At 40.5% G+C, this 15,772-nt stretch overlaps 1 protein-coding gene across 2 annotated transcripts in view; it reads left to right on the forward strand.

The window, feature by feature from the left end:
- The window catches only part of ACMSD (aminocarboxymuconate semialdehyde decarboxylase), a 109,060-nt gene that overhangs the window by 51,503 nt on the left and 41,785 nt on the right, over positions 1–15,772 (forward strand). For both annotated transcript variants that reach the window (XM_059166713.1, XM_059166714.1), the window contains exons 5-7: positions 7,314–7,550; positions 12,417–12,510; positions 15,500–15,595. In XM_059166713.1, coding sequence (XP_059022696.1) covers positions 7,314–7,550; positions 12,417–12,510; positions 15,500–15,595 — 427 coding nt within the window. The remainder of the gene's footprint in view (positions 1–7,313; positions 7,551–12,416; positions 12,511–15,499; positions 15,596–15,772) is intronic.

The following is a 15,772-nucleotide window of genomic DNA, read 5'->3' on the forward strand; positions in this document are numbered from 1 at the left end:
TTTTTGCACTAGCGCTCCTGAAAGCCTGCAAAAAACTGCCCAAGAACAAAAACCTCAAGTACAAAAACCTGAAAAACCTAGTTTCCCCAGAGCCCAGCCCCTTGATAGGGGGCAGGGTGACTCAGCCAAGCAAGACCCACTGAAAAACAACGCAGCATGCCCCTCCCCCAGAAGACAAGCTAAAAGAACAAGAGGACAATAACCACAGGGTCCCCATAAAACTGTAAAACCCCAATATCAGGGGAAAACAGTATATTAAGCCCCCAGTATTGCCTTCAAACCTGTATATTTCACAAATACAACTTTTCTTTTTAATTAGTTCTCATGGCTCATCTTATTTTTTTTAACCTACTCACCATTACAACTAGATATTTAATACAACATATTGCATAATAACTTTTTTTTTTGTTTTTACATAATAACTTTAACTTGAGCTTTTTTCATATATATACCTGGGGTTTTCTTTTTTTTTTTTTCTACATATATATAGATATGAGCTTCAAGGTAATTCTTTTTCCCTATTTGATACTACCCCTATATATAAGATAGTTTTAATTTCCCTGTATCTCTGGGAAGTTGGGTCCTTTAACAAAGATAACAAGATATACCCAGGAAGTACTGAAATAACCTTCCTCACCCACATCAAGGGTTTATAACCACCTTCCCATCTTATTCTTCTGTCAGTGTTTCTGTGCATTTGTTTTTTGTTTTTGCACTGTATAAATTTATTCTTGGGGTTCATTTTGGGTGGGTTTTTCTTTTTCTTTCTTTCTTTTTTTTTTTTCTTGTCTCTTACTTTTGTCAGTCTTCTTGTTTCTTCATTTTTGGTTTATGTACCTTATAAACTTTACTTTTGGAACTCATTTTGGCTGGGTTTTTTTCCGTTTTCTCTTTCTTTTTTCCTTTTTTCTTTCTTTTTGGTGATGATTTCCTATTGTTCCAAAACTTTCCAAGGGACACCTTGACTGTATCATGGTTGATATATTCAGCTATACATCGCCTCAACCCCTCTCACAAAAATGACTAGGAAGAGGAACACCCAACAGAGGAAAAATTCAGAGACTTTGACCTCTGCCACAGAACTACTGGATATGGACATAAATAATACTTTGGAAATGGAATTCAGGGTAAAAATTGTCCAGGCAATGGCTAGGTTGGAGAAGACCATTAGTGGCAACATAGAATCTCTAAGGGGGAAGTGAGATCCAACCTAGAAGAAGTTTAAAATGCTATCAAAGAGATCCAATCTAATCTAAATACTTTTAACAGCTAGGGTAACCAAGACAGAAGATCAGATTAGTGATCTAGAAGACAGAAGATAGAAAAGCAGGATCAGGAGGAGGCCTGGAACAAACAACTTAAAAGCCATGAAAACAGAATTAGGGAAATAAGTAACACAACAAAACGTTCCAATGTCAGAATTATTGGGATCCCTGAGGGGATGGAGAAAGAGAAGACTAGAAGATATAGTTGAACAAATACTGGATGAAAATTTCCCTATTCTGGGGAATGGATCAAGTGTGTGTGTCCTAGAGATAGAGAGGACACCCCCCAAGATCAACGAGTCTAGAAAGACTCCAGACACTTAATTGTGAGATTCACAAATCATAAATTCAGACAGGAGGTCTTAAGGGCATCTGGGGGAAGAGATTCCTTATGTACCGAGGAAGAACCATCAGAATAACGTCAGATCTGTCCACAGAAACCTGGCAAGCCAGAAAAGACTGGCAAGACATATTCATGGCACTAAATGAGAAGAATATGCAGTCAAGAATACTTTATCCACCAAGGCTGACATCCAAAATGGAAGGAGAAATAAAGAGCTTCCACAACTGGCAAGGTCTAAAACATTATGTGACCACCAAGTCAGCAGTTTAAGAAATACTAAGGGGTGGTTCTATAAAAGAAGAAAGAACCCAAGAGTGACAGAATAGAAAGTTCCAGAAACAATGTATAGAAATAAGGACTTCACAGGCAACATGATGTCAATAAAAACTTATCTTTCAATAATCATTCTCAATGTGAACAGCATAAATGCTCCCATAAAAAGGCATAGGGTTGCAGTCTGGATAAAAGAATAGGACCCGTCCATATGCTGTCTCCAAGAGACACATTTTTGAACCTAAAGATACATCCAGACTGAAAGTGAAAGGATGGAGAACCATCTTTCATGGCAATGGGCCACAAAAGAAAGCTGGGGTAGTGATTCTCATATCAGATAAATTAGATTTTTAGCTAAAGACTATAGTCAGAGATACAGAAGGACATTACATCATTCTTTTTATTTATTTATTTATTTGACAGAGACACAGCAAGAGAGGGAACACAAGCAGAAGGGGTGAGAGAGGGAGAAGCAGGCCTCTCACAGAGCAGGGAACCCAATGTGGGGCTCGATCCCAGGACCCCGGGACCATGCCCTGAGCCGAAGGCAGATGCCCAACGACTGAGCCAAGAAGATCTAACAATTGTAAACATTTATACCCCCAATACAGGAGCAGTCAACTACATAAGACAACTGTTAAACAAAATAAACAGTCATATTGATATGAATTCATTAATTGTAGGGGATCTTAACATGCCACTCTCAGCAACAGACAGATCATCTAAGCAGAAAATCAACAAAGAAACAAGAGCTTTGATTGACACATTGGACCAGATGAACCTCATAGATATATACAGAACATTCCACCCTAAAGCAACAGAATAGTCATTCTTCTCGAGCACACATGGAACTTTTTCCAGAATAGACCACATACTGGGTCACAAATCAGGGCTCAACCAATACCAAAAGACTGAGATTATTCCCTGCATATTCTCAAACCACAATGCTTTGAAACTGGAACTCAATCACAAGAAGAAGTTTGGAAGAAATATAAACACTTGAAAGCTAAGACCACCCTGCTTAAGAATGTTTGGATCAACCAGTAAATCAAAGAACTTAAACAATTCATGGAAACCAACAAGAATGAAGACACTTTGGTCCAGAATCCTATGGTTATGGGAAAGGTGGTCCTAAGAGGGAAATAAATTGCCATCCAAACCTCACTCAAAAAAAAACTGAAATATCCTGAATACACCAACTCTCTTTACACCGTAAAGATCTGGGAAATTAGCAACAAATTAAGCCAACCCATGCACAGGAAGGGATTAGTTAAGATTAGAGCAGAGATCAATGAGTTAGAAACTAGAGATACAGTAGAACACATCAACAAAACTAGAAGCTGGTTCTTTGAAAGAATTAATAAGATCAATAAACCACTGGCCAAACTAATCCAAAAGAAAAGAGAGAGGACCCAAATTAATAAAATTATGAATGAAAGGGGAGGGATCACAACTAACACCGAGGAAATAGAAACAATCATCAGAAATTATTATCAACAATTATATGCCAATAAGTTAAGCAACCTAGAAGAAATGGATACAATTCTAGAAACCTATAAACTACCAAGACTGAAACAGGAAGAAATTGACAACCTGAATAGACCAATATCTAGTAACGAGGTTGAAGCAGTGGTCAAAAACCTCCCAAAAAATAAGAGCCCAAGACCTGATGGATTCCCTGGGGAATTCTACCAAACACCCAAAGAAGAAATAATACCTATTCTCCTGAATCTGTTTCAAAAAATAGAAACAGAGGGAAATTTTCCAGACTTTATGAAGCCATCATTACCTTGATCCCCAAACCAGGCAAAGACCCCAACAAAAAGGAGAATTTCAGACCAATATCCCTGATGAATATGGATGCCAGGGATCAATAAGATCCTAGTGAACAGGATCCAAGAGTACATTAAAAAGCTTATCTACCATGACCAGGTGGGATTTATCCCTGGGATGCAACGATGGTTCAACATTCATAAATCAATCAATGTGGTAGAACATCTCAATAAGAGAAGAGAGAAGAACCATGTGGTCCTCTCAATTGATGCAGAGAAAGAATTTGACAAAACACAGCATCCTGTTTCTGATTAAAATGTTTCAAGGTATAGGGATAGAGGGAACGTTCCTCAACTTCATCAACTCTATCTATGAAAAACTCACAGCGAATATCAATCCTCAATGGGAAAAAGCTGACAGCCTTCCCTTGAGATCAGGAACACAACAAGGATGTCCACTCTCAATACTCTTGTTCAACATAGTATTAGAAGTCCTAGCAACAGCAATCAGACAACAAAGAGAAATAAAAGGTATTCAAATTGGCAATTTGAATTCAAATTGGCAATGAAAAAGTCAAACTCTCTTTCTTCGCAGATGGCATGATACTTTATATGGAAAACCCAAAAGACTTCACCCCCAAACTACTAGAACTCATACAACAATTCAGTAATGTGACAGGATACCAAACCAATGCACAGAAATCAGTTGCTTTCTTATACACTAGAAATGAAAATAGAGAAATGGAAATAGAGAATGATTCCATTTACTATAGCACCAAGAATCATAAGATACCTTGGAATAAACCTAACCAAAGAGGTAAAGGATCTGTACCTGAGGAACTACAGAACACTCATGAAAGAAACTGAAGAAGACACAAAAAGATGGAAAAGCAACCCATATTCACGGATTGGAAGAATAAACACTGTTAAAATGTCTGTACTGCCCAGAGCAATCTATATTTTCAATGCCATCCCGATCAAAATTCCACTGGCCTTCTTCAAAGTGTTGGAATAACAATCCTAAAATTTATATGGAAACTGAAAAGACCCTGAATGGTTAAGAAAATGTTGAAAAATGAAAACAAAGCTGGGGGCATCATGTTGCCTGATTTTAAGCTTTACTGCAAAGCTGTGATCACTGGGTCTCCTGGGTGGTTCAGTGGGTTAAAGCCTCTGCCTTCAACTCGGATCATGATCCCAGGGTCCTGGGATCGAGCCCTGCATCAGGCTCTCTGTGCAGCGGGGAGTCCGCTTCCCCCTCTCTCTCTCTGCCTGCCTCTCTGCCTACTTGTGATCTGTCTGTCAAATAAATAAATAAAATCTTTAAAAAAAAAAAAAAGCTGTGATCACCAAGACAGTATAGTACTGGCCCAAAAACAGACACATAGACCAAAGGAACAGAACAGAAAGTCCATATATGGACCCTCAACTCTATGGTCAAATAATCTTTGACAGAGCAGGGAAAAATATCCAGTGGAAATAAGACAGTCTCTTCAATAAACGGTGCTAGGAAAATTGGACATCTATGCATAGAAGAATGAAACTTGACCATTCTCTCACATTATACACAAAGATAAACTCGAAAGGGATGAAAGACCTCAACGTGAGGCAGGAATATATTTAAATCCTAGAGGAGAATATGGGCAGTAACCTCTTTGACATCGGTCACAGCAACTTCTTTCAAGACACGTCTCCAAAAACAAAGAAAACAAAAGCAAAAATGAACTTTGGGGACTTCGTCAAGATAAAAAAACTTCTGCACAGCAAAGGAAACAGTCAACAAAACAAAAAAGCAACCCACAGAATGGGAGAAGATATTCACAAATGACACTACAAAGGGTTGATATCCAAGATCTATAAAGAACTCCTCAAATTCAACACACACGAAACAGATAATCGTGTCAAAAAATGGGCAGAAGACATGAACAGACACTTCTCCAAAGAACACATACAAATGTTTAAGACACATGAAAAAATGTTCATCATCACTAGCCATCAGGGAAATTCAAATCAAAACCACATTGACATACCAGTTAGAATGGCCAAAATCAACAGGAAAGGAAAGAAGTGTTAGAAAGGATGTGGAGAATGGGGAACCCTCTTACACTGTTGGTGGGAATGCAAGTTGGTACAGCCACTTTGAAGAACAGTGTGGAGATTTTTTAAGAAATTAAAAATAGAACTAACGTATGACTCTGCGATGGCACTACCAGGTATTTACCCCAAAGATACAGATGTAGTGAAAAGAAGGGCCACATGTAACCCAATGTTCATAGCAGCAATGTCCACAATTGCCAAACTGTGGAAAGAGTCGAGATGCCATTCAACAGACGAATTGATAAAGAAGATGTAGTCCATATAAACAATGGAATATTACTCAGTCATCAGAAAAGATGAATACCCAAATTTTGAATCAACATGGACGGGACTAAAGGAGATTATGCTGAGTGAAATAAGTCAAGCAGAGAAAGTCAATTATCATATGGTTTCGTTTACTTGTGGAGCATAAGGAATAACATGGAGGACATTAGGAGAAGGAAAGGAAAAGAGAATTGGGGTAAACCAGAGGGGGAGATGACAGATGAGAGACTGTGGATTCTGAGAAACAAACTGAGGGTTATGGAGGGGAGGGAACTGGGGGGATGAATGAGCCTGGTGTTGGGCAATAAGGAGGGATGGAGCACTAGGTGTGATGCACCTAGCACTAGTTGTGATGCATAAACAATGAATCTTGGAACATGTAAAATAAAATAAAATTAAAATTAAAATTAAATATCATATGATCTCCCTGATATGAGGAAGTGGTGATGCAACATGGGGGCTTAAGTGGGTAGGAGAAGAATAAATGAAACAAGATGGAATTGGGAGGGAGACAAACCATAAGTGACTCTTAATCTCACAAAACAAACTGAGGGTTGCTGGGGGGAGGGCGGTTGGGAGAAGGGGGGTGGGATTATGGACATTGGGGAGGGTATGTGCTTTGGTGAGTGCTGTGAAGTGTGTAAACCTGGTGATTCACAGACCTGTACCCCTGGGGATAAAAATAAATGTTTATAAAAAATAAAAAATTAAAATTAAAAAGAAGGGAGAGTTAGGGGAACAGAAAGAGAAGCTTTCTGTATCGATATTTTGCTAAGGTAACTCCTGAGTGTCGCAGCCAGCAGAAAGGACAGGGAGGAACACAGGGACAGGAGGGGTCCATAAACAGTCTGGCATCCCACGATGAGGCATGACAAGGAGGTGAGCTGCTGGTGATACCGGACACTCATTAGGCCCAGCCCCCTGTGTGCAGGAGCTGTAACACTCCACACCACCTTCCTGGCCCTCGGTGTATCCCTGGATGGGGAGGGTGTGGTCCACCCTCCTTCCAACTCTTCTATAGGATGACCGGCCCAGTAATTGTGTCCATCCCTTCTGATTATAACTTCCATTTTTCTAATTAATCAGCAATATACTAGCAGTTTTCTTTACTTTTGCAGTGATTGGCTTTTGGTCTCCTGCAGTCAGGGGCCATTTCAATCTGTGCCCCCCAGCTTGCTGAGGAGTAAAAGCAATGGATAGTGACACATGATTCAGCCCAGCCCAGGTGGTGGTGTTAGAGTAAATATCTAAAGAAGTAGGTTATGAATGATATGATCTTCCCTTACCTGTCTCCGCCAGGCCAAACCTCAGGACACTTTAGATCTGTGCCAGCTTTTAAACAATGACTTGGCTGCCACTGTTGCGAACCACCCCAAGAGGTTTGTGGGCCTGGGCACATTGCCCATGCAGGCCCCCGAGCTTGCTGTTAAGGAGATGGAGCGCTGCGTAAAGGAACTGGGCTTTCCCGGGGTCCAGATCGGCTCCCACATCAACGAGTGGGACCTGAACGCGCCGGAACTCTTCCCTGTCTATTCCGTGAGTACGCGGGGTTACCTCAGCCAGCATGCGGCGGGGCCAGGCACGGTGCTGGGTGCTGGAGAGCAGAATAGGAATATGTCACCTCCCTGGCAGGGGGGAAGAAAGATGCCTGATGACATGCTGCATATAGCAGGAAATACGGAAAGAGTTCTCCAAAAGGAGTGGGCCATACCACTAGAAGAGAGACAGGTGGAAATGCTTCACAGGCCAGCCCGGAGTTAGCCAGGGAAATCTCACTTCCTTTCCATCCCCCATGCTCTCTTTCTACCCTTTCATTTGGATGCTGAAATATTACCCTCATCACAGCCATAGTACAAAAGGCCATATTAGTGACATGCAAAAAAAAAAAAAAAAAAAAAAAAAGAATTTATTTTGCTTTCGAAAAAAAAATACTTATCTTTCAAAATCATGAAGTTGTTTTCCAGGTGCCTGAGTGGCTCAGTCAGTTAAACACCTGCCTGCTCAGGGCATGATCCCAGAGTCCTGGAATCCATTCCCCAACAGGCTTAAGCGGGGAGTCTGCCTTTCCCTCTCTCTCTCCATCTGCTTCTCCCCCAGCTCATCCTCTCTCTTGTTCTCTCTCTCAAATGCATAAATATAATCTTTTTTAAAAAATTATGAAGGGATTTTGAATAAATTCTGGAAAATACAGAAAAGCATAAAAAGGAAAACAAAAATAACTCATAATCCCACTACCCAAAGATAATCACTGTTATTATATATTCATTTTGTTTGCATGTTTCTGCATATATCTATATTTTAATGAAATCTGAATTCTATTATACATGTGATTTCATATCCTAATGAAGAATTTCTAATCTAAATGAAAATTCTCTTAATGCATGAATTTTAAATAACTGCCTAATGTTTCAATATATGGATATGTTTTAATTTATTTAACCAGTCCTCAATTAATATACTCTTTATGCCATATATTTTGAAAATGTATAATTAATACATGTAACAAAAACAATGCCATCAAAATATTTGATGAAACTAGCTGGTGAGTATATGGAAGTTCATGGTACCATTGTTTACAACTTTCTACATTTGAAATTTTGTGTTATAAAGTATATTTTCAGGAATTCAGTGCCATTTTCATCTTCCAAGTATACAAATTAAGTGTCCATAGTCCCATGGTCCTCTCCAGTCCTCCTCTGCCCTTCTGTTCTTTCTGTAACTAAGCATGCTTTTCTTCATATCAGGAATCAAGATGCATAATTCTACATTCAATTGCATTTTTATTTCTTTATTTCTAGAATGATAATAGTATTGCTTTCTATTATTTTCATTGTAAATGCAAAATCTTCAATAGTGAATTAAATAGATGTTGGTGGGGATGCCTGGGTGGCTCAGTCAGTTACGCGTCTGCCTTCAGATCATGATCCTGAGATCTTGGGATCAAGTCCCACATCGGGCTCTCTGCTTAGGGGGAGATGCAGTCTCTCTTGGCCTGCCTTTCTGGCTGCTTGTGCTCTCTCTCTCTCTCTCACTGACAAATAATTAAACAAAATCTTTAAAAATAATTTTAGGGGCACCTGGGTGGCTCAGTGGGTTAAGCCTCTGCCTTCGGCTCAGGTCATGATCTCAGGGTCCTGGGCTCGAGCCCCGTATTGGGCTCTTGGCTTGGCGGGGAGCCTGCTTCCCCTTTTCTCTCTGCCTGCCTCTTTGCCTACTTGTGATCTCTCTCTGTCAAATAAATAAATAAAATCTTAAAAGAAAAAAATAACAATTTTAAAAAATAATAAATAAATAGATGTCGGTGTACTGCCCAGCACTATAACCACAGATCATTTATTTGTGTTTATTGAGCCCTGCCTACATGCAAAAATGTTTCCATGTTGAGCATCTGGGTGGCCCAGTTGGTTAAGCAACTGCCTTCGGCTCAGGTCAAGATCCTGGCATCCCAGGACTGAGTCCCACATCGGGCTCCCAGCTCAGCAGGGAGTCTACTTCTTCCTCTCCCCTTTCATGCTCTCTCTTACTCTCTCTCAAATAAATAAATAGAATCTTTTAAAAACAATGTTTCCATGTTCATATCTATGGACACTGCCCACCAGTTAGGGTGTTACCTGTTAAATTGCCTCCCAATAACCTGAAAGATTTAATGTTCCTCTAAATATTGAACTCCCTGAAGCTTATTGGCTGCAGGGACTGAGCTGAGGCAGTGAATGTTTTCTAGAAACTTTAATGGGCTTTGAAAGAGGATTTATTTACTTGTGCATCCAAGTTGTTTCAGCACAATGTGAGCAAGCCTTCAGCTGCAAGTCATTTTATTATTCACTGGGATTGGGTTTATGAATTACTAAAGAGCTCAAAAAGCAAGAGCGGTCAGTTGTGGTCCAAATGGATATTTTCATTTGTATGACTCACTCAACAAATCACTCATTCTAAATAGGCTGTTTTGGGGGCTGCTGGTCTCTCAGGGAATTCAGGAGAGTATCCTGACCCCAGCAGATCTGTGATATCCTGGGGCTGGCAGCACATTCATTCGACTAGCAAGACTTGACAGCCTCACTAGTCTCTAGCTTGCATCAATAACATGGCTAAAACAAATGATAGGAGTTACCATGAACCAAGTTGGCTTTGTCATTTCAAGGGAGCCTGGACCTCCAACGTGTCTAGCCATCTCCTTTATTTCCTAGACCTCCCTCGTTAGTAAGTGAACCCAACCATACATGCTCAGGTCAGTTTTCAAGCACAAAAATGTCCTTAGTACAAATATGAGGCAGACAGACTGGCAGTGGCAGACTGCCTGCCTCTCCCATGTATCAGACACAAGACCTGAGTAATTTACCTAGCCTCTAACTGCCTTAGTGTCTTTCTCTGTAAAATAAGAGTAATAAAAATGCTCATCTCAGAAAATATTACGCTAAGTGAAACAAGTCAGAGACAAATAAATACCATATGATCTAAAAGAAAAATAAACAAAGACAGTGATATACCCAATGGACACAGAGAGCAAACCAGTGACTGCCAAGAGGATGGGCAAAATGGGTAAAACGGAGCAGGGGGGATACTTGGATTCCAGGTATGAAATATGTAAGTCACAAAGATGAACAGTCCAGCATAGGGAATAAAATCAATACTGTAATGGTGCTGTACGGTGACAGAGGGCAGCTTCCCTTGTGTAAGCACAGCATAAGGCAGAGTTGTCAAATCACCATGCTGTACACCTGAAAGTAATGGAACATTGTGTGTCAACTATATTTCAATTTTTAAAAGTGCTTATCTTATAAAGGATTAAACTAGTCAACAATTATAAAATTCTTATAACAGCTTTGGCATACAGTAAGTTCTTAATATGAGTTATCACAATTTTGAGAGTTTAGGTGACTTCTTTTTGGATTGTCTACATACAGAAGGGATCAAGAGTAATCACTAATTTGAATTGGAGAAAAGCACCATCACAGGTGCATAAATAACATTTTATCCTAATAAGGAGTCAAATCCCACTGAGATACCATGATTTTGTGCCTTTGTCAACCTCAACCCATCCCAAGAAGTTAACTCTGCCTATATCCATTATCAGAAACTAATTACCTCCTCTCCCTTCTTCCCCAGAACCTGATGAAATTAGAAGTCCATTCTCCAATCTACCCCTTGTCTGCCACTTCCAGAATCTCTTGTTCTCCAATAATTGCATCTCCATTTTTAAAATGCATATGTCCAGGGACAGCTGGATGCCTCAGTCAGTTAAGCACCAGGGTCTTGATTTTGGCTCAGGTCATGATCTTAGGGTTGTGAGATCAAGTCCTGCATTGGGCTCAATTGTCTCTCTCCTTCTGCCTTCCTCCACCCTCTCCACTGTTCCCCCACTCAGCCAACTAGCGCACCTTTCTCTCTTCTTTAAAAAAATAAATGAAATTTAAAACTAAAAATAAATAAAAATGCTTATGTCCAGAACTCATATTACATCACCCTATTTAGCCCACATATTTATATGTAAAGGTAGAATGAATCCCTCCAGCACCTCAATATATTTAGGTAAGAAATGAGTTAAGGAAAATTGGTTTTGAATCTTGTTAAGCACTCAAACTCAATGCTCATTGAGGGAACTTTTTCAAATTAAATATTTTGTTGAATAAAAGTCATTCCATCCAGGTAGGATTTCCAGTTCCCAGAAGGACCTGGAATGGGGTTGCCCATGACATTCATTGCAGTACCTGTGGGGCTGGAACTGAGAGCTCTTGACTTTCTAAAATCATCTCATTCGCAACAGACTGTTCAGGGACTCAGCTGGGCTCCTGAGGCTTTGTGAGTACCTGTAGACCCCCAGAAACTCCCAGCCAGTGTTGGGCTCTGTGTGACCAATGGCTTGGGTCAGGCCAGCCTGCTCCAGTTCAGTCACGGCCTCTGGCCCCCACCTATCGCTTCTTCACTTTCACATCCTCAGGTTTCCAAGTGGGAGAAACAAGGGAACACTCTAGCCCTGACTCAGTGTACAATCTGAACAGTCCTCCTAAAAGAATGGATCAAGTAGGAACCAGCAGAGGAAGCTTCCCCTGCATTTAAGGCATGGGATCAGTCCTTGAGCATTTTGCTCTCAACTACAACACTTGAATACTGGATGTTTCCTGTGACTTGTTTTGCCAAAAATATATTAAATTCATTGACCTCCATGGTAAGTCCACCAACCCCCTTGTTAATTCTAAGAGGCCTTCTTATTTTCTAAGCAGGAGGAGAATTTCTCAATGCTTCTTGTATAGAGATTAAGAAACAATTTCAAAAATGTTTTAGCTTATTTATTCAAATCAATATAGACCCAGAGAAAAAGTCTCCCTAAAATAGTACCTTATATTTGCTGGTTCACCCAAATAACAGTCCTTCTCTCTCCCTCTCTCTCTCATTGCTTCTTTAAAGGTGGCTGAAAAGCTGAACTGCTCCCTATTTGTGCACCCCTGGGACATGCAGATGGATGGACGGATGGCCAAATACTGGCTCCCTTGGCTTGTAGGTTTGTATCAGCTTGGTTCTAAAAAAAGAGGATCAAGTTTTTGGTTTTTTCCAATTATTTCTGGAACCCTCCTATGTCAAAAAGAGAAAGTATGAATAATTAACAGGATTGCGAGTTACTGAGCTCTTGGATAAATGCTATATATATTACTTCAATATATACATATCCACATAAAACTCTATGAGGATGACATTATAATAACAGTTTTATAGGGAAGAAACCGAGTCTCTGAGTGGTTAAATAAGTTGTCCAAGTAACACAGTTAATAAGTGAAAATGGAATTTACACAAATCTGTCTGACTCCAAAGCTACCTCACTACACAGACTCCCAAAAAAGCTCCAAAAATAAGTAACCATGCCTGCGTAATAGAATTTTTTAAAGAGCCAACAAGCTCTTGGGCACCTGGTTGGCTCAGTCAGCTAAGTGTCTGCCTTCAGTCCAGTTCATGATCCCAGGGTCCTGGCACTGTGCCCCACACTGGGCTCTTTGCTCAGCGAAGAGGAGACTGCTTCTCCTCTCCTCCTGCTGCCACCCCCCCTGTTGCGTGTTCTCTCTCTCTCTCTCTCTCTCTGTGTCAAATAAAAAATAAAATCTTAAAAAAAAAAAAAAAGAAGAGAAAAAGAGTATCCGCTCTTACAATGAGAACACTGGAGTTAACAAGTAGAAGGTCAACTCCCACCACCCTAGATTGTAGATGACCCAGGCTTTCAATTTTTCTGTTATCTGTTTCTTTCTGCTGCTCTTTGTTCCTGCTCTATCCATTCATGATTCCACATGAAGGTAAAGGAGAGGATAAGAGGAGAGACCTCTGCTTGGCCTATCCAATCTCCTTATTACCCCCCTGATAACAGGAAATGGAGACAGGTGGCAATTCTGTGGTCACAGGTAAAAAGTGCGGCTCATCTACAAATCCAGTAGTGGGTTTCCCAGTTGAAAAAGGAGTGGATTTTCTTTAGGGAGGCCATTATTCCATTCTCTCTTCAGCCCAGTTAGTACAAGTAATGATAAAGTAACCAACATGAAGAACTAATGGAGCAGTATATTGGAAGTAAGAAAACTGAATTTTAGTTCCAGCTAGGCTCTAGTTCTCTGTATAACCTGTGGCAAATCACTTCACATTTTCAGGCCCATTTCTCATGTGTAAAGTGGGAGAGCTGGTCTTCACTATCTTTCTGCTCTGGCATTTTATGTCTCTCTGATTGTTTTTAGAGACCAATGTATTTAGTAAGGCAGCTTCCTACCCATCCTCCACCAAATTTTTCAGCAAGAATTAGCAGGAAGAGACAACCTAAAAGGCACCAATGCTGTCTAGTTCCAAAGAAAATCCATCCTAATTCAGACAACACTTTGACTAGTCCCACAAACTTATTTGTATTACAACTTCCCACATGAAAAACAGAAGAACATTTGCATAAAGAGACATTTCATCATTCATTTATGCAACACGTATATATTGATCCTTTCCAGCATGCCAGGCCCTGTACCAGGCAATGAGGACATTGACATGGACAAAACCTCTGCCTTCCTGAAGCCAATGCTCTGGTTAGAAGAAAGAGATGACAAACAGAGACACAGTTTATAAACAAACAAACAAAGGCTAATTTCAGAATTCTATTCTGGATACAAAAGTAGTCATCAGCCGATTGGAGGACTCCCAGTAAAGGAGGAACATGATGCAACTGACACTGTAAATATTCCACTTTGGTTCCTGTATAGAGAATGGATTATGTAACTGTGGTCCAAATAATTAATGGAGAGCAGAATCACAGGACCAAAAGGAAGTGATGCTGTCCATCCTCCTGCCTTCAGGAAGCTCTGCCCACAAACCACTCCCAGACAGATATGAATCTGTCATTCTTCCAGAATTCCTACAAGGCCAGGGAGTCAGACCATCTCTCTCCATAGAGCGATGACAGGCTTGGGGAAGGATGAGCATCTCGTAAATCCCATTTGGTAGTCAGAGAGTAAGTCTTCCCCTGAAGGTACAGGCTTACCTGTGGAGCCCCCAGAGATTTGTTGATCACAGTCTGAAACGCAGTTGCCTGGAAATGTAACCCAGACTAACTTTGTGGAGGTGAAGGCACCAGGCATGGAACAGATGCTTCTTCGAGGGGCACAAAGCACTTGAAACAACTCATCTATTTTTTTTTAAGATTTTATTTATTTATTTGTCAGAGAGAAAGAGAGCACAAGCAGGGGGGAGTGGCAAGCAGAGAGAGAAGCAGGTTCCTCAATGAGCAAGGAGCCTGATACAGGACTCAATCCCAGGACCCTGGGATCATGACCTGAGCCAAAGGCAGATGCTTAATTGACTGAGCCACCCAGTCCTCCCAAAATAACTCATTCTAATTCAGTTATTTTCGACCTCATCTCTAAGAAGCAGCAAAGATTTGGCAGAAATTATAATTTTAGTTAATATTTATTGAGAACTAAGTGGCAAGAACAAACACATTCTACAGCTGAAGCACAGGGAAGCAACTAATACTTGAGTTGAGCACCTCCAATGTGAAGTTCTGGCTAGAACCTTTCCCAACATCATCATTTTCAAGGCTCCACAATAGTCTTGCAAGATGGGCAGCAGGATCCCCATTTTAAGGTGAAGAAGCACAGGCTCAGGAACATTAAATAATTTGTCAAAGGACAGGAAACAAGAAATTAGAAGAGTTAGGCTTCAACCAGACACTGTACTCTTCTTGCTCCATCATATCCACACTGAAGTGGAAGAATCAGGACAAAAGCTAGGTCCTTTGGCTCCTTGACTCTCTTGTCCATTAGATGACTCCACAGGAGTCTAAGTGGCAAATAGGAAGCTTCTAATGGTCTGTTTGCCAAAGTAATGGCTTCTAGACAACCAACCCAAGCTGGGACAGAGGGACCTCACATTTCTCGGCATTGACAATCACAGCAAGCTGCCATTCCCCCAACCAAGAGAGCTTCTTCTTGCTTGAGATGACAAGCCTTACACCCTGTGGCTATTTCCTCTTTTAGGAATGCCAGCAGAGACCACCACTGCCATTTGCTCCATGATCATGGGAGGAATGTTTGAGAAATTTCCTAAACTGAAAGTGTGTTTTGCACATGGAGGTAAGGCACTGTCTGTGTTACTCAGCTCAATCTACCATAACAAAATACCATAGATTCGGTGACTTAAACAATAGAACTTCATTTTCACACAGTTCTGGATGCTAGAAGTGCAAGAACAAAGTGCCTGCAGGATTAGTTTCTGGTGATTCCTATCTTCCTGGATTGTAGAGGTTTACT

The sequence above is a fragment of the Mustela lutreola genome, chromosome 3 (genome assembly GCF_030435805.1).
Source record: "Mustela lutreola isolate mMusLut2 chromosome 3, mMusLut2.pri, whole genome shotgun sequence".
Classification (NCBI taxonomy): Eukaryota; Metazoa; Chordata; class Mammalia; order Carnivora; family Mustelidae; genus Mustela; species Mustela lutreola.